The sequence below is a fragment of the Schistocerca serialis genome, chromosome 7 (genome assembly GCF_023864345.2).
Source record: "Schistocerca serialis cubense isolate TAMUIC-IGC-003099 chromosome 7, iqSchSeri2.2, whole genome shotgun sequence".
In the NCBI taxonomy this organism is placed as follows: Eukaryota; Metazoa; Arthropoda; class Insecta; order Orthoptera; family Acrididae; genus Schistocerca; species Schistocerca serialis.
This window is the reverse complement of record NC_064644.1, coordinates 291,269,067-291,295,444: the sequence shown is the minus strand read 5'-3', so window position 1 is coordinate 291,295,444 and position 26,378 is coordinate 291,269,067. Positions and strand designations below refer to the sequence as shown.

General features: G+C 42.9%; 1 protein-coding gene across 17 annotated transcripts in view; it reads right to left on the bottom strand.

Moving 5' to 3' along the window:
- LOC126412332 (tropomyosin) overlaps nucleotides 1-26,378 on the bottom strand; it is a 164,722-nt gene that overhangs the window by 29,234 nt on the left and 109,110 nt on the right. For all 17 annotated transcript variants that reach the window (XM_050081869.1, XM_050081866.1, XM_050081867.1 and 14 more), the window contains one exon: nucleotides 1,510-1,643. In XM_050081869.1, coding sequence (XP_049937826.1) covers nucleotides 1,510-1,643 — 134 coding nt within the window. The remainder of the gene's footprint in view (nucleotides 1-1,509; nucleotides 1,644-26,378) is intronic.

Genomic DNA, 26,378 nt, shown 5'->3' with positions numbered 1-26,378 from the left:
ACAAGCCTCCTCTGTCAATTTACATGTTAAGTTATGTACTAATCACATAGTCTTTCAGTTCTTAGTACCTTACATACAGAAAGGTTATGCGGATAATCTGAACACACAAACCCTTTTGAGAACTAGCCGAACTAAGCAAAAACTTTCTGATCTAATCTTTATCAAATAGACTGTTGAACCATGGAGATATCTTTCTGCCCATTACATATTTTGTAACACACAAAATATGCATCCTTGGTAGCAAATTTCATGCCCAAATCAATTTAAACAGTGTCATAACGTAACGACTACTTTCAGTGCTTCTTAGCCATCTGTAGTGTATTGAAATTATCGGACTTAAATGACAAATTCAGTTGCAGACCTAGTGCTCTATTTTTCAGATTATTAAACATAATGGAAGCCACAGGACTAGTTACGAGAAAGTTAGAATCAATTAGAAAAATGTGACTAAGTGCACACAAGCAGTACTACTGAGGTAATTCAAAGCCCAACAAACTGACGTAACTCCAACACGTCCAGTTTTCACCCCTTATCCTCAGCTTGTACCTATTGCTCAGAATTTAACATTGGGCTCAATTGTGGGGAAAACTATACAGAGCACCAAAATTACATGTAGATAAAATGGACTCCATTTGTCAGATGCATGAAGACTAATTTCTGTATTATATTCTACAGGTAAGGGCTTTATTAGTGTCAGACATTGCACTGTTATGTAGTTACAAATTCAGCATCTTACATTACCTGTATTACAGCAGAGAGGGTTCTGAAAATTTAGGTACAAAAATTTTGTCACAGAAATTTTGCAATAAAACATGGTTATACTGCCATTTACAAACTAAATAACTTTTCAAAGTAAGATCTACTTCAGCGACTTAACCATTTACTGCTGCAACTGTAACTGTTGCCACAAACAGAAGTGATCTGTTTCCCCTCACATCAAAATAAAATTCTCCCCTTTTTTTAATTTCTGGTAATGTGTGAGATAAAAATTTACTCATCAATGACTATTCTTTACATAACATGGCTGAACTTCATATACATTTGAACGATTAGTATTTACAACAGCTAAAACATTTCAGATTTCATAGGGTTGTGTATCACATGGTACACTATTTTTCACTGTTAGCTAAAAATTGTATAGGAATATGTGTATTAGCCTGTAAGCCCAATAATTTTTTCTGTGAAAATACTAATTCCTACTTCAAAATATGTATGTGAGACTAGTACTAGCCCTAACGTTACGAAATATGACACTAAGTGGTCATCAGAATGAAGCGCTTACTGTCAGTTTAGTAAAGATTAATCAGATTAATTATGCTCTTGTGGGTTAATTTTTCTGCTGATCTCTTCATTTTTCTTTTTCAATCAATCATTAAAATCCATACCCTAGCTCCCGAAATTAAAATATTTTTTGGTTTCATTTGACACTTGATAAGTTAACTACAGGTTCAGTTTAAATAATGATTCCAATCATCAGACTTATCACTCAGTTAACAGTTTGCAACCCACCGTTCAGATTCATCAGCAGCTTGCGAGGCTTCTGCTAGTTTCGCTGTAGCAGTGGCCAGGCGCTCTTCTGAGCGCTCCAGGTCCTCCTCCAGCAGTTGGATTCGGCGGTTTAGGGCAGCAACCTCACTTTCTGCCTGCAATGAACAAATAGATTCAAGAATTAATTTCACGACAGATGACCCAATAAACTGTCTGCAAGTTGTATTTAGATATTTGGAAATTTAATAACAATAAATATGACGACGTGTAAGAGAGCTTGCACTTCCAACTCTGCAAGATTACAGTTAACAATACATAAGTAATATTGTATTTCTACTAATACATTCTTTGACAAATAAAACTTCTTTCCCCACAATTGGCGAGTTATTTGACTTTAATTCCATGTGGCCCATTTTTCAATGCTGAAACTACCAGTGCAATGATATTTATTATAATGAAGGTATTGGCCAATGATGTAATTGAATTGAAAGAGTGTAGAAGAAAATACGTAAGGAAGGAAGCAATTGTTGACAGTATAGTACTATAGTTCGCAATTTTGCAAAACATGAAAACAGGTAGGTGCTGTACTGAACTGGAGAAAAAAAAAAAGAAGCAAATTAGAAACAGTGAATGGGCCAAGAACAAGAAATTCAATAAAGAGCAGCCTGAAATAGCAATGGCATCGTAGGTGAGTGGTCATGGTGTTGGACTAACAAGTGGCCGAGCCATGTTCAAATGTTATGAACTGACCATCTGGTCATTGAAATGGGCACTTTTTCTGTAGTCTCAGAAGTTGTTAATATATATATTAGTTATAGAATATGAGTCATGTGGTAAGAATATGTTACCATCGCAAGTAAATGTGATGAGTAGTGAGAGCACACGAGATATCTGTGTATCTCTACGAAATAACAAACAGGTGTGAACTATCCAGAGTGAAATTTTCACTCTGCAGCGGAGTGTGCGCTGAATTTAAACTTCCTGGCAGATTAATACTGTGTGCCAGACCGAGACTCAAACTCGTGACCTTTGCTGCAGAGTGAAAATTTCATTCTACAAACATCCCGCAGGTTGTGGCTAAGCCATGTCTCCGCAATATATTTCCAGGAGTGCTAGTTCTGCAAGGTATGCAGGAGAGCTTCTGCGAAGTTTGGAAGGTAGGAGACAAGTACTGGCGGAATTAAGGCTTTGAAGATAGGTCATGAGTTGTGCTTGGGTAGCTCAGTGTTTTTTTGTTATGGTTTTAGGGCGCAAAACTGCTACGGTCATTAGCACCCGGTCTGTGACGTAGGGTAGCTCAGTTGGTGGAGCACTTGCCTGCAAAAGCAAAGGTCCCGAGTTAAGAGTCTCGGTCCGGCACACAGTTTTAACCTGCCAGGAAGTTTCAGGTGTGAACTATGTTGCAACAAAGGAATTCTAGAGCCAAAACTTTCAAAACGGGATGCAATTTCAAAAGTACTAAAAGTGTATGTTTTGACCGAGCACAAAGAAACTGTGCGATTGTGAAACTTGCATTCATTTGCTGCAGCTTATGTGACAAACTATTGTGTTATTTCCTTGGGAGTGATCACATCCACACGAACACCCATGTTGGGCAAGGAGGCTTACTCACTCCGTCACCCACCAGTCGTCCAAATTAGTTATTTCAATAGGAGATACCCATAATATGACGCGTACTATCACTAATGCCGCGTATGACACACCACGCATGTATTCCATTCGAGGATTCGGTTGACCTGTCATCAAGCATTTGCTGTTCCCATTCGAAAGCCACTTCCTTTCGGCTGCTAACAGTAGTTTTGCAGAATCAACTGTCATAGATCCCAATCTTATACTTCGCTGTTGCTAACTGACATCACACCACGACACAGAGACAAATTTGAATAAAAGGAATGGCAAAGGGGGCAGAACAATTTGGCATGAGGGAGATTTGAATATGGCTCCCATGCTTGGCAGTCCAACACCGTAACCAGTTAACCAAAACACCACTTCCCTTCTCAGCTGCTCTATATTGCACTTGTTCTTTGACAGTTCACTGTTTATATTTTGCTTTTTTTCACAGCCCAGTACACCTTCCTGTTTTCATGCTTTCTGTATGCCCAGTTTTCAAAAGTTACAAGTTTTACATCAACATATCATGGTTAAAAGTTACACAAGCAGTGACAGAAAAAATTCTGACCTTTGCAGTTATTCACTGCGAATAAAATTAGCAATCTCTTAAAAAGAAGTTCAGGGATACCACAGTAACAGTATGGTGCTGACCTATAACTTGCAAGCATGGTGGAAAAATACATTTCTTTATATACAACAGAGGGCACGATGAATTTAAGAAAGCGAATAAAGGGCAGGGTAGTGTGGTGAAGTAGAGAAGCTATGTATCTTTAGAGACATTACTCAAAATGTACATAACAGTGGAGAAACAAATGCATACGATCAACGACTGACTGTTTTATCGAGAATACAATGCCCGACAATTTTACGCTCATCAAAGAAATTTCATACTTATCCTAAACACGACGGATCAAGTCTAATTTCATTTCATCGTTTTCTTTTGTGGTGGCTAATAATACTCTTATGATAAGATTCGTTAGAGCCGTTTGGATATAGGATAAGAAATGGGCAACGAACGTGCGGCACTGCACGGCAGACGCGATGCGACCCAACACGACAATCCTGTTTGTGGTACCACTCCCCCTTCCCCCTCCCAACGGCGCGCAGGGCGCCAGACGGTCGCCTATCGACATGGGAACAGCTCACGCAGCCCCGGTGCCTTGTCGATAGACGCCGGCGAGCAGGAAACGCTCGGAGACACTACTGAAACTAGTTGCCACTTGACAGCAAGCTGGTGGTGTGCTCCCGTCAGGAATGGTTGCTGGCATTATCGGCTCCCGCTGTGTGGTCACTTTTGCTTTGCAAAGCCGTGCACCTGCCAGCTCCCAAATAGGAAAATAACAGGACACACGAAAATTTCGCCACTTTCAAGAAAAAGGCAACTCCGGACCAATTAAATCTAAGAAGCGATTTTTGTCAAATTTACGAACGCTACAGGCATTATACCATAGGTGTATTTTAGAAGTTTCATGTGATTTTTGTAGACTGAGACTTTACAGTTTTTACAAGTAGGAAATTGCCAAAACTGAAAGTTTTTCGAAGCTTATTCACACTAAATCCAATGCGATAAGAAACTTCTGAAAGCTCCGTTTCCGACCAAGGTACTTTCAGTCCTATTTTAAGGACTTCAGTACTTGACATACGACTTGATAAAGTTAAGTCACATAAAAAATAACGTACGAAATGTCCTGTTTTTACACCTTACTCGCACCACCAGATTGGCGGGTCACTAACTGGTACCAGCTGCAATCGTAAATTTTACGAGGGTTTAGTAATATAGGCTTAAAGTATCGTTGTGATGGCTGCCTGCAGACAGCTCTTGGCGCAGCAAGGTAATAATTCCGAAACTTAAACGTCAAATGCCAATGAAATTAAATTAGACTATAGCCGCTAGTAGCTTCCGCGTGGTCCACATCAGCCGCACACGATTCGTTCCGTATCGCCTTCAAGGAAAATGTGATCTCGCGTTAAATGTTGATGACAAAGGTGGATACATACTCCGAAGAAAATGTAAACAAACGTATATCCGTCCGTCCAAACTGATTCAAGTCTCTGCGATTTTCCAAAATTGTTTCAGATATGTCCAAAATGCACACGCACTTTCACCTCACGCTGACAGTCAATACTCAAGTTCTGGTGCCGTACCCACGATTCCTTTTATGGTTTTCCTACTGTGGAATTATCCAGTTCTCTCCACTTCATCTAAGTTAAATATGATCCATTTGGGGGCAGCATCGCTGGCTTAAATACTGTCTCATTCAGCGGATCACCGATAACTCAAATGAAGTAACTGACTGACGGATTGCAACGGCACGCGACAATGTTGCCGACGTGCAACAAGCAACACTTGACAAGACTGTATGATATACCTACAAAAAAAACAGCAAACATAGCGAGCACGTGGCGTTCGCGAGATGACGGCTGACGGCTAGCCTGTATCACCAAACTTCACGGAACATCACAAAATTTTAATCTAAGCATAGGCACCTTACAGTTTAAAGTGGGATTTTTGCAAACACAAAGTTTGTTGATGGGTTAATTACCCAACATTTCTAACGACTCCGACAAATCGATGTTTTAACATCCCTATTTGACCAACTTAACTGAGCCACCAGTAACACAAATAGAAACTGTATCCCGGTAGCAGACTAACGTTCCATGTCATTAAGACAGGCTGCAGCTGAATTTGAAGTGAGGTAATAGTCATTCTAGCAGAAATTATTTTAAAACACTCGCTGTAACATCCTATGAGTAAAACTGAAGTCGTTTCGCCTTCATCTGATACGCTACCGATACTACAAACACGACGTCAAAAAAGAGCTTTAACTGTCCATTGCTGCAGATAGTACTGAAATCCTAGCATTTAATTTACAGTTGGCAAAGATCGCGTCAGCAGATGCTGTGGATCGCTCTGCCCAAACAAAATTCCATATCGCGCGCGCGTGCACACAACTCGCTCCAATGACCGATCCCGGCAGGCCGCAAAGGCGAATTAAGGGCAAGCGGCAGTTAGTAGCATGGTCGTGCAATAAAGGAAGAGCAGTAAGTTTGCATGGGCCGCGGTACTAGCTCTACACTTTTGGTGTCTGACACTACTCGCTCTGCCAGAAGGAGGTAGGATCAGTCATCCCAATGATGAGATAATCGTCAGTAATTTCACCCAATATTTATTCACAAAAGAGAAGGAAAACTACATCAAGGAAACACTATGGTTTTGTGGGAGCAACTTCCAAAATTTAGCCTACAGAATTATTCAAACTACCTTTGCCGGAGCACAGTTTACACTGCGATGGACATCAGGAGTCCAGCTTCCACAAGAAGATGCTTGCTGGTTGGTTGGGGACATGGAGATGTACTTGTCTTCTGTGCCACCACTTGCGTATGCAGATTTGCTGTTAAATTAATGCGACGGGCGTTTTGAAATAATGTGACAGCTTGTATATTGCTTCAGAGTATCGGGCAGTTGTTCCGTAACGGTGAGTCCACGGCCCAATTGCCATTCATCACTGCAACTGTTTGTGCTGCAACCTTCAAATTTTTCACGCTAACTAGAAATTATGTAAGGGAGGAACGGAGGAAGAAAGATTAGTCTTGTCGACGACGAGGTCATTGGAGACCTGACACAATCTGTGACTAATACGGAGAAGGAAACCGGCTGTGCCTTTTCAAAGGTAAATATCCTTGCAACCACTTTAGGCGAGACAGGGACAGACGGAAAACCTAGGTCTGGATGGCTGGAACTGGATTTGAACCGCTCTGCTCAGGAATACGAGTGCCACACCACCTGGTAACAATTTAAGGAGAACAAAAGCCAATGATCCTCTGACTGCATGTAAGAATTACTTACAATTAAAACACCCGTTGAAAGTAAGACGGGCTAGGTCAACGATACAGACCGAAGAAGATAACAGGTAGAAGAAAGAATAACAATCTGCCTATCAAGATTGGGAACGATACCTTGGAGGGGAGGGAGAGAGATATCAGAACCAGATTAAAGCTTTCTTCAATAGACAAGCTCAACGTATATCAGATATTGTTATGGAAACGAGGAAGAAGTTTCTAAAAGTGGAAATCTAGAGCACGAAAAGCTGAGAACAGATACATTCAATACTCATCAAGATTAAAAGCTATTTCACAGCAGTAACGAAAGGCACTCCGTAGCGCAGCAGTTCCAAATCTGGGGGTAATTACCCCCTGACGGGTAAAATTAAATTTTGTGGGAGATAAAAACAGAAGGGTTTGCTTGTGACTATCACGAAACTACATTTATTTTCCAAAGATCTTTACTAGTATCTATTTCATAATACTGCAATACTGATTACGAATAATTAAATTTTTCTCAAATACCAGCATTAATGCGCGACACAATGTGGTGTTTCAAGATTCTGAAACGAATGTATGAACACCCACTACACACATACTTCGTACTTTCTACCATGCATGTGTGGCAGTAAAACTTAAAACATGTATTTCTCATATGCGTAAGTATTACCCGAAAATGCCTTCTCTGAGCTGTAGGTAGTTCCTGAAATTAACCAAAAATTGCTTCATTATTCATTTCGTATCAGACACGCGAACTAATTGACAGGACAACACAGCGCTAACTATGCTACGACTACTACACCGCTGAAGAGATCAGACACACAGCATTAACAGCCTGTAGTCTTCCGCTTGAGTAAGGAGTCGCACGTTTAACAAACGTTTTCCCTCAGTGTGGACAGTCAACTGTTTTCTGAGTACTTTGCGTAGTTCTTTGTTTATCTTCGCCATTAATTGGCCGCTGTGGTGGTGGGATAGGAGGATCGGGGCGGGGATTTACTAGCTACCTGCTAATTGCACTCAGCGGTAATTGCTTCAGAAATGTCGGGAACCACTGCTGTAGAGTAATCTCAGGCGTCTGGAATGTGAGCATATCACTAAGTCGATGGAGGTGAAACGCCTTCCTGTTCGAGTTCCTGAAACTTCAATGAAGTAGTCGCAACGATTAGAATGAGACACTGTCTGGGGAGAGCTTAAAATCATTTTCCGACCATTCGGATTTATGGTCACTTTACGTGTTGTCCACTGCCACATACACAGCCAACGACGAACAAAAGAGTCGAATACGGAGAAAAGAGGGTTGTCGCAAATTTTTGTTCAGTAGCAGGAAGAGTGCCAAAACATACTAAATAAATATCCCAACCAGTGGAATCTGAGCACTGGGTCGTTCAAAAGTCTTTTTTAAAAAAATTCTTGAATAACTGAGATCGGGGCTTCTGACGAAATGTTTTCCCAATACGAGATTGAATTACATTAAATTTTCTATTAAAAATTCCTATTTTTGCTCTCTGACTAATAGTTTCCGTGTTGTGGGAATGGAAAATAGCGGATCATCAAAAATAATGTTCCAATGGTGTAAAATTAATATTTGTTGTTAAATTGACTCTTATGAACAAATATTAAATGTGTGTCACGTGTAAGTGTACTAGAGCCGTATTAAGGGATACATTGTGCTCTCGAGGTGTAACAGCATGCAGCGGGCGCGAGTGGGGGGATAGATGAGCGAGAGCACTTTTAGGTCGCCGGACTGTGGTCAATCGCTTGCCTCCTCCATAGGTCTACAAAGTTATACGGACCCTCCATGACATGCCTTATAGATCACTTGTGACGCAGTGTGCAGACATGCCTGGGGACTGTATTTTCCACAAAGTGCAGTAACACTACCCGGGATACAGATATGAGTTACTAATAATACTAACGCAAGAAAGGGATATGGACAGGACTAAGTAAGTCTCTGAACACTGCCCTACGCCGCTAGAGGGAAAGTATATTCTTAGTCTTTCTGTATGGCAGCTGCAGCATCCGTCCTGGAAAGGCAATTTCCCCCAGTTAACAGAGAGACCATGCCACCCAGCGTTTCCCGCCCAGTTCTCTTATGCGAATACATAAAACTTCGCTTAGCTCGTACTTATCTAGTGGAGTTACTTTCAGTTTAGTGAGTACTTACTTGCAGTTGTTAAGCGAACCATTATGCGAAAAGCTGAACAGCGGGAGCTGTCAACCAACTGTCTACCACACAGAAGAGCTTCTCCCTCGTGCAACAAGCTGTCAATATGTATTCGACAATGTGCTTCCAAAGACAAGACAGTAACATTTACCAATATATTTCCTTTCCCACTTGACACCACTATCCAAACACTTCTGAGTCATTGTTTACAGGAACGTATTTTAATCAAAGGTCACTCCACAGCAAATTCGTATTCATTTAATTAACCGAAAATAACTAATATAAGGAAGCGTGTTCAGTGAAGTTATTTTGCCTACTCAGGTAATAACTGGATAGGAAATACTGCAGAGGTATAGCCAGTCTGTAAACTAAAAAGCTGGCAGCTGTTATTGTGGAGAAGATGCCTTTCCCGGAACAGCATTAACAGCTGTCGTGGAGGATGACATCCAATTTACCTTCTAGCAGTGTAGAATAGTGTGCTGAGATTAACGTAGATTCTGCCCATATGCGTGTCTTGCGTCAGTATTATTAGTAACGCATATCTGTATCTCATCTAGTGGTAACGTAGTTCGTGGCAAACAGAACCCCTCTGCCAGGCACGTCTGCACGCGGTGTCGCCACTGATTCGTAAAGCGCGCTGGGGAGGTTCGGTGCAAATTTGTGCAAAACCCTGTCATTGCTTCTTGTGACAAGGGAACCTCCCCATCGCACCCCCCCCCCACCCCCCTCAGATTTAGTTATCAGGTGGCACAGTGGATAGGCCTTGAAAAACGGAACACAGATCAATCGAGAAAACAGGAAGAAGTTGTGTGGAACTATGAAAAAATAAGCAAAATATACTGAGTAGTCCATGTGCAACATAGGCAACATCAAGGACAATGTAAGCTCAGTAGCGTCGTGGTCCCGTGGTTAGCATGAGCAACTGTGGAACGAGAGGGCCTTGGTTCAAGTCTTCCCTCGAGTGAAAATTTTATTTACTTTATTTTCGCAAAGTTATGATCTGTCCGTTCGTTGACTGACGTCTCTTCACTGTAATACGTTTAGTGTCTGTTTTGCGACCGCACCGCAAAACCGTGCGATTAGTAGACGAAAGGACGTGCCTCTCCAATGGGAACAGAAAACATTTGATCGCAAGGTCATAGGTCAAACGATTCCTCCACAGGAAAACACGTCTGGTATATTCTATACGACACTGGTGACGGCATGTGCTTCACATGACAGGAATATGTTGTCGGCCCACCTAACTTGTACACTTGGCGAATAGGTAAAAAGATTCTTCTACCTCGCTCGATTTAGGTTTTCTTGTGGATGTGATAATCACTCCCAAAAAGTGATGAAAAGATTACGGACGGACAGATAATAACTGTCTGAAAATAAAAAATTAAACTTTCAACTCGAGGAAGACTTGAACCTACGACCTCTCGTTCCGCAGCTACTCACACTAACCACGGGACCACGGCGCTCCTCAACTCACAGCTCCATTGATGTTGCCTATCTTACGCATGGACTACTCAATTTGTATATTTTGCTTTTTTTTTCATAGATCCACACAACTTCTTCCTGTTTTCTCGATTAACATGTGTTCCGTTTTCCAAGGCCTATCCACTGTGCCAACTTATAACTAAATCTGAGGAGGGTGCGATGGGAAGGTTCCCTTGTTAGTAGGGTAGATAGTGCGAAATCACCTGCTCGATCTTCAGTTCGCAGACCTACGAAGGGCGGCGACCTATCTTCCCTCGCACTTCTACTCTCCACCCCGTTACACCTCCGGAGCAAAATGTACCCCTTAATATAGCTCTACAGCACTTTAATGTGGTACACACAATATTTGCACTTACCCACTTCAACTAACGGTAAACATTAAATAAATATGTAAACATGAATTTTATGCAATTAAAACAATAATTGCGATTTTTCCATCCCCTCCAACATGGAACCCATTAGTCCTACAAAACAAAATATGATTACGACTTTTTTGGAGGAAATTTAATGTGATTTAATTTTGTACTGGGAAGGATTTTCGTTTGAACCCGCGATTTTCGAAACATTCATGAAAAACATAACGATCTGTGGGCGCCCTCTGACCCCCAGGCTCTCACCTCTGGAGTCGGGATTTGTAGTACGTTGTTCATGGCACTCGCTCTTTTTTTTTTTGAGCCACCATTCTTCTCATTGGCTTGATGCCGCCCACCATGAATTCCTCTCCTCCGCTAACCTTTTCAACTCAGATTGGCACTTGCAGCCTACGTTCTCAATTATTTGTTGGATATGTTCCTATCTCCGCCTTTCCCTGCAGTTTTTACACGCTTCAGCTTCTCATAGTATAATGGAAATTATTCCTCGAGATCTTAACCCATGTCATTATCATATCCCTTCTTGTCAATGCTTTCGGTATGTTCCTTTCTTCGTCGATTCTGCGAAGAAGCGCCTCATTCCTTATCCGTCCTCCCATTACCAACGTTCTTCCGTAGCACCCCGTCTCAAACGTTTCATCTCTTCTGTTCCGGCTTTCCCACAGCCCGTGAGTAAATACAATACAATGCTAGCTCGAAACTCACATTCTCAAACTTCTTCCTCAAATTAAGGCCATGTTTGAAACTAATTTACTTCTTTTGGTCAGGAACGTCCACCCTCCTAACAACGTACAAAAATTTGCGACTACACAATTTTCCCCCGAACTTTTCCTTCGTTGACAGGACTATGAGGGGCGTATCAAGAGGAAAGTGCACTGTCCGCTTTCAAAACAGCAGCTAACAAAATCCTAGCGAAAAATGTCAGCCAACTGTACGCGTTGCAAGTGGGCAATTCTTGGCAGTTCAAGCTAAAGCAGCGAAGCCAGCTGACATACACCGACAAGCTTCTGAGTCTTCTGACGCGCCAAAAAATTACTCGCCACACTGTCTTGATAAACCACCTCAGCGAGAACGGGAGGGACAACTGTAGTTGTGCGTACTATCTCATTATCTACCATTTTCTATGTGAATCTTGTTAGTTCACGCAAAAAGTAACAAGTTTTCGCAGGAACTGCGCCTATTGTTGAACAACCACAGCGCAATTTGTTACGAATCCTTACATAAAAACCTTTCTGCACTACTTGGACCACGACTGCATACTGAAATCCTGACAGTTAACTGGACTCTTGTTAACATATGAACCAAATGCGTTCTTATGTGAATGTCCTCGGTCATAGACAAAGATAAGTGATTTGTCTGACGTGTCTGCAGGAAACTGTTCAACCGCAGGCGGATGTTCGTACTTCCTGTCCGGCATCGAGCGAGGAGAATGGAGAGTGTATATAAGGTGGTTCCGCTTAAAATCGAATATAACGGCAACAGACAACATACACTACAGCATAAATGTGTTATTGCCATATTTGACTAAAATGTTTCGCCTTTCAGTTAGGTGGTGGACGTCTGTCAGAAAAAGCACTATGTTTAGTTTCAAAAAGACTGCGGAAGACAGTTCTGGACCAGGAGATTTGAAGTTTTCACTTATATTCGGATTTTTCGGCAAAATGAGAGAAAATGTCTGGTAAGAACTTGCATCTCCGGCCACAGTCTAACAAAAAATCAGCAAGGGAAACTCATTATCCTGAAACCTAAACCTAGCAGAGAATTATCGAGGCGTTATGACGAGAGATGCACTCAACAGAGAGACTGCCAAACCGGGAGGAATACAACTTGGCTGTAGCGAAACTCGTTCATGTTAAGCTGAAAGTAACTTGCTCATATACGTCTCTTAATGGCATTTGCTATAGACGCCTAAAGACAAATGGATATACTAACTGAATTCTAAAAGCTGTGAACCGGAATATTAATATGCGTAAGTACTTTTCTCGGCGTCATAAAAGCCACTACGTGACTACGAAACGAAGCACCCATGTATAAAACTGATCGATTATGAAGTTCCACCTGACTATGGAAATTAAGATTCGCTGTTTCTTCAGTGAAGAAAATTCGCAGTGGTACATATGACATTTGTTGCTATAGTCCGTTCAAAACTATTTGATAGTTGGCGTCTGTCACTTGCCGAACATTGTTGCCACATCGGCCGCTGGCTACCGCTCGCTTATAGGTACAGTCCGATCCACGAACTATGGCGGATCGCGCAGCTTGAGAATTACATTGTTGCCGGTTCCCAGCGACGGTTGCGGTAAGCGGGTACACGTGCTCTGTGCTTTAAGAAAGCATGTATGCTGCAAATTACGTCCATTTGCTTGTGCAGACTGTTGGTTACCACCACCATCTACCGTGACAACTCCAATTCGCTGAGTAACACTCGATAGTCGCGTTTGACGCTCGCGTTGGCTACGACATTCACAGCAGAACCCTGAGAACATTACTGAACACTCTTAGGTCGTCGGAGAATGCGTCAGGTTGTCGGCGAATGAGTGATGTAGATGCGCAGAATAGACGTAAATTTGACCGCCATCGTTCATGACCAAGTATAACACACGAACACGGGGAGTCACATTACATACTGGTAATACCTAACGCAGAGCAATATCGGAAGTGGCCACAGCGAGCTGAGATGCTCTATCGACATCTGATTTTACATGACCAATGACCGAACTGCGGCAAGAGACGCGTTTTGTATCCCTGAATTTAGAGTTATGTCCTGAGCTAGACACAACCTCGTAATATGCAATGTACCCGAGAAAGCAGTCTCAGAAAATCTGCAGGAGAACTAAAATCACGATAGCTCTCATCATGGCTATTCAAGCTAACCTCTACGAGGAAACTAAAGGCAGAAAAACTTTCAGCGCTAAAAGCATACTAATTTCTTGCTGTCACTGGTGATCAGAAACTCACTCTCACTGGCTACAGGATCTGCCGCGTTACCATCCGATGAGCAGTGCTCGTTGGCACTTTGTTGCAGATTATAGGTGACAGGCACATTCCATCGAAAAAAGAATGGCAGGCAGAAGAATAAGAGCAATAAAAAATACGATGATGAAAATGAAGTGAAGTATTAGAAATAAAAATTACATTTAAACCTATTAACTGAATAAAAATAACGAAAGTCTATTACATTCAAAAATGAAAAAATTCTGCTGTATTTGACGATATGCGATCCTACGACCTTTCACACCGCACGTTATTACGCAAACCATTCGGCTACGCTACCACTCTACGTTAGACGATTATATTCATGATTCTTGTGACCCACTCTCAACGAATTACAGCCTTCAGAAATTCGTATTCACGCAATGTCGTGCGAAGCTTATTTAAGCCGATTTAAATAAAAATGCATAATCCAGTATTTGGGATACGAACAGATCAAGAAAGCCTCACATGGAAATGGAAGTGACCTAAACAACTGTTGCGGCAGTTCGGCAACGGAAAACTGTTAGGGATGACGTTGAGCGCTCTGGAGGAAACCAGATCCTAAGACTGAAGTGTCGACTATCTAGTAATTTTAATGGGACAATAGACACCTGGTTGTAGAATGGCCAATCCAGGCAATTTCATGGAATGAGGTGCGATATGTTTCGCCACCCTAGCATTGTAGCTTATTGAACGTGTTTTATCCAGTCCATAGCAATGGGTATTATAAACATCACCGCCAGTTAAAAAAAAGTGACTGCTTTCTGTGATCACTTGAAAAGAGAAGATTTTGAAATGCGTGTGAGGTGCGCCAAAATCAAGTACTGAGCCGAAAAGTAGTAGTGAATTTGCGAACTTTTTTTTGCAATTGTCCTCAACTGGGTCACGTTTAACAGTTGTACGTCAGCAAATCATTCACAAACTGACCTGTGTGCGAAATTCGTGAAGACTCGTAATCAGTGTTGTTAAAAAAATGTATGTTGCAACTCGTGCGCTAACTTCGTGAACTATCGTCTTCAGCAGCAGAAGAATGGCTACCGAGGGTAGAGCGGCGAGGCTGCCCCTAAACGGCAATGGTGCGGTAAATTACAGCAGCCCGAAGCCCCCGGAAATAATTAAGAGAGCCGAGGCGTCGCTCGCATCCGCCGGTGTCGCGATCGAATGGACTGGACACAATGCGCATTCGCTGGCTACGACGCTCCGCTCTGCACACAACGCTGGAGATGCAGCAGTAGACAGGTTTCGTGGCTCAATTCTCTTGAGCAGTCTGAATGTCGACCACGTTTATGAAGCGCAGCCGGTCGCAATTTGTCTCTAGATATTTATTTTCCAATGATTTAGAATGAAAGTCATCCTTGCAGGGCTATTTCCAGATGGTGGTATTCAGTTTTTTAGTAACTTAGTAAAGATCTGACAGACTGAAGTGGTTTGAAATTAGCTTATGAGAAAAAAAATCATCAGGGACGGAGCATAATCTCGTTTGACGAAGGAGCTCACCCACGTCCTTTTTCAAATGAACCATCTCGGCAAATTGCCGTTAGCTATTTATGGAAACTGTGGACGATCTAAATCTCGATAGCCGAAAGGGAATTTGAATCGCCCCTTTCTCGAATGCCAGTCCAGTGCCTTACCATTGCGCCAACTCTCTCAGTGACCGCTATTATGTGCAGCATCCGCCCAAACACATTCCTCAGGATATAAAAGACAAACCCACAGTACAAGAGATCACAAATTTCGCTTATGTTACAAGAGCATAAAAACTACACTAAGACTCCGTGAAGAAGCTGCCAGTCAACCCTCTCCTATTATTCAAAATTCCACAGGACTTGCCATTATTGTGACCCTCGGACTGCCTACACTTTGATGAACTAGCACTACTTTACTAAAGCTTCGATTCGGCAACAGCCCTTAAGTAGGTTCCGAACTCGACAAAGCTTCTCTCACAGTAAGGCTCTCCCACTGACGCTAATCCCTGTACATGTTTAAACCATGAGAGCTACTGGCAGATTACAGCTGCAATTCTGCTAGAGAGCCACGCAGATGCCTACTTACGGAAATTTCTCTAATATAAATTTGGAACACGTTCTTTGAAAAAAGCTCTAAGTGCTCATTTGTATTTGAAAGTTGTCCGTTTCACTGTACCACAACGGTTGTACAGTCCACTGACCATTTTTGATATACTTATCAATGCAGGGCGCAAAAATTCTGTGCTTATGTATATAAAACCAGTCTGAGAAGTTCACAGCAGTGGTGGTTTCATGTACAATGTCTAATGTGTTCCAATACTTTTCAGTATGAGGATGTTACTTGTACGTTTTTACGAGATGTCGCGGAACTAATGTGATACCTGCACTCTCGTTTTTCCACAAAGGTTTTTATATGTTCTTGCCTCTTTAGTAGGGATGTTTAAGACGGGCGGTAAGCTCCAAGCACGAAATTTCAATTCTTCTGCATTAAAGGATACTAACTACATTCTCAGGACGAATTCTCTTTTACGTCAAGAATTTTCTGAATGTTCAGGGATAATACCCTTAACAGTTTTGGCATCTAGTGAAGGGGGTACCCTATATGAAACAGGAAATGATCACATTGCTACTATCCCTTCCTACTGTTTACAGATCAATTAATAGTGTTGCGCCTTTAAAAACTGCTCGTATGGAATTGATGGCTTACAACCTCAGACAGAGATGCTGCACCCCACGTAGACATTTGCATGAAGACGTTCTGCGAAATTCATATCTGAGAAAAAATGAGTCTTACCCGGTAAGATTGAATAGCATCTACCGCGTCACGGTAAAGAGTCGCCTGATGGAGTGGTACAAATAGGAAGGTACACCAAAGTTTTCCTGTCAATTTTGTGTAAGATAGGAAGCCGCGAGTCTGACAATTTTGCGTACTGGAGCTACTTATGTAACAGAAAGAAAGTCCTAGGCGACTACGTGCGCAAACGCTTTCACTTGTCAAACGTGGGTTATCTTCATTCGTCCGTGTCTGGAATCTGACACCACAGGTTCCACGAACCTACGAGAATAAGCCGTCACTTGTTATCAGAAGATAAGACCTCGCTTATAGCTGGTAACACCCCTCCCTATTTCCAGATCATAACGGATGGAGTACCGAAATCCACTTCGACACTTTTTCCGCGTACCCCAGATGAAGCACATGTTACATGCTTGGTATCAACAACTGACGAATGTTTCGGTATCTTGCTAGAGCTAACGCATAAAATCTACCAAGTAACCGGTCCAAAAATGTTGTCAGTAAAAAATACAGCGGTTTAATGCATAGCAAATGATCTACGTCTGTCACTATATCTCACCTTCCCTCCAAAACTAAAGTCATTCTAATACCACAAGAATAATAGTGATGATAATATAGCGGAGAAATTCCTTTGTCACTGCATTTTTAGTGTAGGTTTATGTGCAATTCTAAGTCTTGTCCTAACCAGGTCTCTAATTTGGACGCCTGCCTTACGCCCTCTCGTCGTGATCTGCATAGCAATCATTTCGAGACGTGTCGAAATACTCAAAAGTTTCGCAATGAATTACACTGTCTAATGGAGAATTTAATCACCACCAACGTTCTGAGAATATGTTTGCAATACAGCGAGACACGTATGGTATTATCTGCCGTTGGATTCAATATTTTATGCCGTGATACCTTCTCTAATAATAATTGATTTGGTCAACTATTTTTCCGAACTGAACTTTCTGTACTTTAGTTCTGAGAGGACAGCGAAATACTGCTCCTAACACCACCTACTGTACAAAGTTAATGACTTCAGGCACAACATAGAAAGTACAATTAGAATTCCGTCTCTTACGAGTTACAGCATCTATCACAACGAACTCCTTAATCAAGGGGGGCAGTCTCCATTCCTCGTGAAACTGATATGTTATCTGTTTACCAATAGAAGGCGACACTTGATAAGAGACTGGTGCTAAATTTTTTTAACCTGTCATAAATTACAGTACTAAAGCAACAAGGCTCATCGACCGCGTCGTCAACGCTTAGAGCCTACATTTCCACACTTTGTTGAAAACGATTTATCACGAATCTCACGGCCACACGCTACTTCAGTACAAGAGGATATGTAAGTGAAGTGTGACGTAAGTAGAATGCGGTACCTTCTTTTATCCTTGCAAAACGGGGGACTGTGCAGATGTGCATAACACATGGGCACCGTGTTTGGAAACTTGTCTTCCCACAAACAATCCCTTGTCTTAGGCATTTTTCTGCGGTATTAAGCCCCTCTTACATTGCCGAATCTCTATCAGGAGACAGAGGAAGCATTCTCTGAACGAGGGGTAAAACCAGCCATGCCTTAAGAGTCAGAGATACACAGTACAATTTTCTAGGAAATTAGTGCTATGCTTCTAATACGACGACGGTATTCCTGGTTATCGAGATAGCTGACTTTTTCCGGCTAGTTAATTGTATTTAGACGCGAAGGAAGTTCATTGGTCACTTGAAAATTAACTTATAAAATCATTACGATGAAAGTGTGCAGACACTAAGAAGTGCCTGTTTGAAGGGGACGGCGAAAGTAAAAATTTTACGTCAAGGATGGATTTTTTTGGGGATTGGGGGGTGGGTTATGAGGGGAGACTCAACGTCACAACACATACGTGATTAATAAATTCGTACGAAATTCATTTGGACAAGTGCGGCTAAAAGCATCTTTTTCATTCAACATTCGGCTAATTTTACTATATGATAATACACGCGAGAACTCGTTTGGACAAATTTTAGAAGCAATGGAGGCACATATAGTACTCGCAAAAGGCGAGTTAGTAAGACGTGGGGCACAAGTATTTAGTGTGAGGGCTCTTGTTATACTATAGAAGACCCTGAGCAGCTCGATTCTACTAACAGCATGTACGGTAATTATCTCTGCGCCTCCCATACTTTCACTATGGAGAACATAACGTACGTCAAATTTTATTATTTACATCCTGAAGCTGTTTTGAACACGTAACTCCCCAATCTTATGTAACCAAGATAACCTTGTCGAATGAATTCATCCAATACTCGGCTCCATAAGTACGCTTCCACACTCGGCCTCACGGTGCTCTGGTCTCTTTAGGAGCTCTCAAGTGCAGCCAATGACCGCCTCGCTTCCTCTTCGAGCACCACTTGACAGCACCCGCAGCTGCCTACAATAGGGGCGTGCAGTGTTTCCTGCTTAATGAGAACAACGCAATCCCACTTCAAAAAGCAATCATTTCTTTTTGTAAAACGCAAAGCTAAACATTCTACGGCAAATGCAAAAATCAACCTTTTCTTCTCCACCCCCTCCCCCGCTATTTCGAAGGCCGAACTTACGCATTTTTGTTGGTCGTATATGCTTCCCCGCCAAAAACAAAGAGGGCACTGGATATGGTGACTGTTGGTGCAGGATACAAACTTTCGTTACAGTTACACAATTCCCACCGGCCACCTTCAGATATGGCGTACACCTAGTAAACCAGCCTATCTTTTCATTTTAATTTTACATTATTGTGATGGACAAGTAACAAGTTTCGTAAGAATGATTACGGACATCTCTAAGACACTTGTTTCAAAAAACCGTCAGATATGTACGGGCGTTCTCATAGGGGCAAGGCAGCATTTTTACTGCTGCATCGTCTTCTGGTTGCTCGCTACCTGCATATTTTTTAAAAGTTAGACACTCAGATGCTTCTGAGAATAGTCACAGTAATATGAGTGTTGGGCATAGTTTGACATAATGCAGATTTTGTTGAGAAACCAAGTATGGCTCAAATGGCTCTGAGCACTATGGGACTTAACATCTTAGGTCATCAGTCCCCTAGAACTTAGAACTAGTTAAACCTAACTAACCTAAGGACATCACACACAGCCATGCCCGAGGCAGGATTCGAACCTGCGACCGTAGCAGTCGCGCGGTTCCGGACTGCGCGCCTAGAACCGCGAGACCACCGCGGCCGGCGAGAAACCAAGTATGTTCTGACTTGTGTTGCCGTGATAACATACTCGGCCTTGAACGGCCTCGCTGCAGACTGGTCATCAAACTCTGGTCTGCATGAAGCAAGCCGAGTGAATGCAGCGGCAACGTAGTACGAACACTCCCGGACGACCACACGGAAGCCAAGCAAGAGGGGTAGCGGCTGGCGCGGTGGGGGGGGGGGGGGGGGGGGGGGGAGAATCCGGGAGCCGGCTCAGACGGCGAGGAGGGGGAGAAAGCGAGCAGCCCCGACAAATGCGCTTATTTACTGCCGGAGTCGCATTACTGCCACATGCGGCTAACGAAGCGCTCTGTGACTCATCTGCCCTCTTTGGCGCCCGGTTCCGCCCCCAGTCCGCTCTCATTCGCCCCCAAGATTTGATGAGCACTAACGTACTTAACACAATCAGCCGTGACGGCGGACAAATTTTATGTAGTCGCTTCGCAGTCGGCCACAGCTTCACTGCTGTGTCTGGAAATTGTTTGGCAATTACTCCGCAGAGGATGGGCAGACAAATAGAATCGCTGATGGGACCGTAGGATACGAGCTACCCATTACAGATTCCAACTGGAAAATACAAAAAAAAAAAATACAATTTCGAAATAATTAAAAGTTACAGTATTACAGTACAAATTTTGAACGGTGTTGACAAGTAATGACATTCAGACCCTTCGCGCTGTGCTCAAAGTTAATAATTCAGCTGCCTGAAGGCGTATCGACTGCTTTGGCTTTTGAAATGTAGTTTGTCGTCGCACCGTGGAAACACGATACAAAATTAGCGCCAGAAGAATCTCACTGGATTTCGCAAAAACGTGGAACTCAGTTTTACTGTAACGTTAATTTCACGTATACTTTTACCACTAAAAGAGTATTCAGTCTTTCGTGGATTATTTGTGTCAATCCTTGTATGCCTGTTACAGCCCCTGCAACACTGGTATTCCTCCTGCAATTGTACCGCTCGACGGATGCTTCCACAGGCCAATTAAGTTCCAGGCGATTTAACACAAACTATCTCATCTGACAGACAAAACTTTCATTGTGACGACTGATTGTTATCACCTTCACCCGTGTTTTTGAAACTTTATTTAGCGTGACTGTTTCGGTGCTACATTGCACCGTCATCAGACACTCAACTGGCAATAACTGGTTCAAAATCAACTATCCAGTCGGCCATTACAAGGGAAAAAAATTAGACCGGCGTGCGCAGACCTATTCATGCATGAAGGGTTTGCAACGCACATCTAACGACTGGTCTGAATCACGCTCCCAAGTCATGACTTAGCGAAAGGTCTCAGGGAACGCGTTTTCTTCACAACGGGATTACCGTTTACCATTCGCCTGCATCCCCCTCGCGCGCAATTCTGTTATTCTCAGCGCTGCTTCTGAACTCCAGCACCCACGAAGCCTTAGTCACTAACGCAAGCAAGCACATCCGACGGTGATGAATCATACGGTTGACGTGGCAAAGATCCACAGAAAACCGAGTTCCTCCAACATTTCTTCCAGTAATAATGTTCTCTTAAAGGTCACATCTTAACCCCAAGCCACTGAAGATGTTTTCAGAACCCTAAATAGCAGCAACCACATAGAACGAAACTACTCAAAACCTGAACCGAAATGACAGTCTACAATGGAGATAAATTAGAATCTCAAGGACTTGGTTATACAGAGATACAAATAGTAATCTTGAATTCTCAAAGCCCACCTTTGCCGTAGCTCTTCTGCAAGGAAACATCCTTCCGAAAAAGTGAAACCTGTTGTGTGGGGAAAAAAGCAAGCTTGTGGTTGTTGCATATACAATGACCGTCCTCATACTTCTCAGAAAATGGGTGGCATGGTCGAAAATTTGGGTTGGGAGGCGTTGGCACACCCAACGTCCCGACTATGTGCCGATCGATTTTCAGCTGTTTGGTATTCTAAACGAGTGTTTACGCGTTCCAAGGTCGAAAGACAACTTAGCCAAACAAGCTGTACACGAGTGACTCAGACATTAAGGTCGAGAATTCTTCACGTCTAGCATGAGACATTCAGTCATTGGAGGAGTTACGAAATACTGGTGGGGACTACACTGAATAGTGACACTTCATTGTCCGCCAATGAATGTTTTTCCACTGTAATTTGACTTTCTTTGCGTTTTAAAACATTCTGTAAATTAGGGTTGAACGTCTTATCACTTTAGATCTTCGATTTAAAAACAGATTGTAATCGTTAGAGAAACTAACACCACACGAAAGATTGACCGGCAACATAGCTGTTTCTCGGGACCTGTTAGGGCTTTCAAGACCTAAAACACATCCACGAGCCTGCAATTGGCGAGTTCTGACGCACTACCTGTCTCCCAAACTCGTATTAATAAATACCGTAAATTTTCACTTTTCCTCCAGTAACTGATTGTGGAACAGTTTATATTTTGATACGGGCATGCTTTTCGTGATTGTGTCAATAATTGATTTCTATTGTTTGGATGTATACGACAGCCCTCTTCGTCTTACCGAGATTCTTTTGTTAATACTCCTGAAACAAGACTGGCTGCCGTCTTGGCCAATAAAGCTTTCCAACAACTTTGTCTGCTTCATATCGCCCGACAGTGCCGTTACGAAAATTTCCACGCAACTGACATTCGCTTGTACAATCTGGTACATTGTCGGCACTCAATCATATCCACAAGCTTGCATGATTGAAAATTTATGAAGCTTTGCTTGAGGAGCACTCTAAATCGAACTGTGAGAAACCCTACGTGGTTCGACACGCCGCAAAGCGGCAGTATTTCATGCACACAGAACAAGCTATCATAGCAGTGAGTGCTGAAAGGCCGGCCGGTGTGGCCGAGCGGTTCTAAGCTCTACAGTCTGGAAGCGCGCGACCGCTACGGTCGCAGGTTCGAATCCTGCCTAGGGCATGGATTTGTGTGATGTCCTTAGGTTAGTTAGGTTTAAGTAGTTCTAAGTTCTACGGGACTGATGACCTCAGAAGTTAAGTCCCGTAGTGCTCAGAGCCATTTGAACCATTTTTGAGTGCTGAAAGGGTAGCAGCAGTTCGTACTTCGTCTGCGACCACCGTCTTTAAATGCTATGGCATTCTGCACACGAGTATTGCTTTATCTAGCAACCATATGTCCAGAATACCTTACTTTTGGTACCTAAGTATTCTCATTGCCAGCACCTCTTTGGAAGGAACTTTCTGGACACTACTGTACACACAAAGTTTTCATTTCTCCAACTTTCTTACGGAGTACACCCTTTACAGCATATTTCCGTTAATGCAGTATTATATATACTCCTGTTGTGATACTCTTTACGTCCGATGTCAGAAAGGCATTTTAGTTCATATCGGCCAATTGAAGCGCGTTGCAATATTCACCACCTCTTCGAAATCATTTTGTTCTCGCGGCGAGGAAGCTGTAAACTGCACAGGTCTGGACTGTCTTCCCTGTTTGAAGGCACTAGCGTGAATGAGCGCCTTCGATTCTATCGGCAGCAGTCGTGTATCATTAGATGCCCTGTCACGCATGGACGAGACTTGCCTTTGCCTATGTTCACCCTGCAGAAGCAGGGAGCAATGGGTTGCAATTTGCGGCAGTATGTGTTAACGTGTAATCCATCGTCAGGTATCAGAACGGTTTTCTGCATGTAACTTTCAATTCTTCTTGGACGTCAAAAGGAACGTGTAACGAGGCATCTAAGCAGCCTCAATAGTCCACATGCTTGTCAAGTCTGCAATTAAAGGGTGTAGGCAACTTTTTACCCAGGCGCCACTAGGTTTGGGAGCTACCAGCTGGGCAACATCTATGACCGATTAGTGCAGCCGAACGCCGAAAGCAACAGATGTGCGGGGGCCGCCTCTGAGTTCTCGCGCCGGCGGCAGACAGACGGGCGCAGTGAAAGTGTGTCATATCGATTCGGCGCGCCGGGCAGCCTTCACTGTCTGCGCCGCAGTGGCCATCCGGCGCCGCTTGGCGGTCTGGAGCTCCGGCCACTGACACAGTCCACCAGCCAGTACAAACTCCCTCGACTAGTGCTTCAGACGTGGAGAAGAGACCAGTTTACGTACTCGTGCAGCCTGTGCTCGGCTAAGACAGTCTACGATACAAGCGTAGACCAAGTCTACCAATGCTACGTGGGTGCGCGGTATCTCCTCCCTGCACGCGTCCGTGCGTTCTGCTTCTTACGACAGAACACTGGGGCAGATTGTATCAAACGAAACAGTCGAATTTGGCAATCACATTACGTCCCCAAAGGGTTGGCACCATTAACAACAATTCTGATGTATGTCATATACAACACTGACTTGCACAGTTTCATAGCAAGATAAACCAATGAAATATAGCATTCTGTTTTGAAGACGTGGGCACTACATTTGTAACTTTCTACATCCGACAGGGTGGCACAATACCATCATACAGAACGCCTGTTACTTGCGGGTAATAATTACGTTGCCGCCCATCTCGCTCATGCCACTATTCTGTATCCTGAGATTCTTCCAGGCGCCATAAAGATTTTAAACCATACCTGTTTAGATAGTAATAACATGGCGGAAGGCACACACGTCAAGGAAAATTCTTACAGGCTCAAATACATATGGCAATCTGCACCCTGAAGGCTTTTGCCTTCTGTGATATAGCCAAAATATACATGGTCATTCAAACTTTCAAGGTTGGTAGATAGGGTAAATGTATATTTGAGGTAAAGGAACTTGGCTCTTAAACGACGAAGTTGAAAGTTTTAAGCGAAAATCATTCTGATACCTGACAGTTTAATACATATTACCAGTACCGTTGTTGCTACGACTGTAGAGTAGGTAACTTTCTGAGATGGTAGTATGGATCGAAACAAAAGTATAGTAAACGCGGGCTCCAAAATGCATACCTTAAGAGCTATTAGCACTTGTCCTCTTCGATACTGTGAAACATTTCTACTGATGAAGCACCCATCGCTCTTAGGTTTGCGTTTTAGAGCCAGTATGTATTGGACTTTGATTTCTTTTGGTATATACCACTTCCTCCAAAAAAATATGGAAACCAAAGAGCCCGCAGTAGAAGAGGTATTTCACAGTGTCTAAGACCAACATGGGCTTTTGGCTATTAAATCATGTATTTAAGAGCCAATGGTTACCAACCAGGCATTTTTTCTTTTTTGTTCCATACCTCTGAAGGTTACCTACCCCACAACCTTAGCAACAAAAGTATCAGTAGATTCATTCCACTAACAGAGGTATCACAACGATTTTCGCTTATAACTTTCGACTCTGTCGTTCCCGCATCAGGTTCCCTTATCTCAAATTGTATACCTTTACCCTTCCTCATCACACCAGAAGTTGATAACCATCAAGGAGTAACACTGTATACTATGTTCTCCGTAGCCTTGAACAAATTTTATGCTTCCCGCATGTATGCTTGACAAACTGAATCTACTACGAAATATTATGGAAAATTAGAACACTGTGCAGGAGAGGCAATGGTCTACCGACTGAGGTATTCAGGCACAGCTCGTGACCAGTCCTCACAGCTAATAGTCGCGCCTGGCTATCTCAGTAGGTAGAGCATGTCGGCTAATGGCAACATCCCGGGTTCGAGCCCGGTTCCGGCAAACCGTTTTAATCTTGCAGAAAGTTTCATAACAGAGCATACTGTGCTGCAGAGTGTAAATTCATTCCGGTATACCCCACGTTCAACAACAGTTTTATCCATGAAACCCTGGTAAAAAATTCACCCATTGTGTCTTCTGGGGAGCAATCAAACGACATACCGTCGAATAACGTCTCACCACAGAAGTAACGAGTTGTGTGTGTCCACCAAGGAAGAGGTGCGAGCATTATAACACAATGGCAATTCCAACCCGCGGTAAGAGCAATTGTAAATGGATTAGATTTGAGTGACAGATTTCTTGAGAAGAAACTTCTAAAGCCACGAGAAACAAATGCTCGTAAGCTGGCTCTGTCTTTGCCACCGCGAAACGTACGGAGGTAACGGCGACGACCACTACTGGCCGAACAGCCAGCGAAGAGTTAATTGCCGCTGTAATCAGCCGGTGGAGATAAGATTCTCCACCGCTGCCATGCAAGACGGCGTGACGTCATCTTATAGATATCACACACAACTTGCCGCAGCCTCGATAAATGAACGAAAAGAGTGTCCTTACACCGTAGCCTCGGCGCCAGACGCAGTCTGCGTCTACACAATGCGCATTTGCGTACGTAATATGTATGCTGTCTTTCCTCGTAGATCCCGCAGAGTCTTGACTATCATCATTACACGCCAGCGTTCAGAATTAAACACGTGGAAAGTCTACGAAAGCTCTAGCTCTTACATAAAACCAGAAACTGGATGACAGGAAGGACAAATAACTTTCCGAATCCTATAAAACCTAAATATCCAACTTGGCACGTCCGAAAGTTATCTACTAAAATTATAGTGCACTGGCTTGCACTTCCCAGTACTTAAACAAGGGTATTCAAAATATCAGATTTACACAGACGATTCGCCATTGATTGTAGTGAATAAAT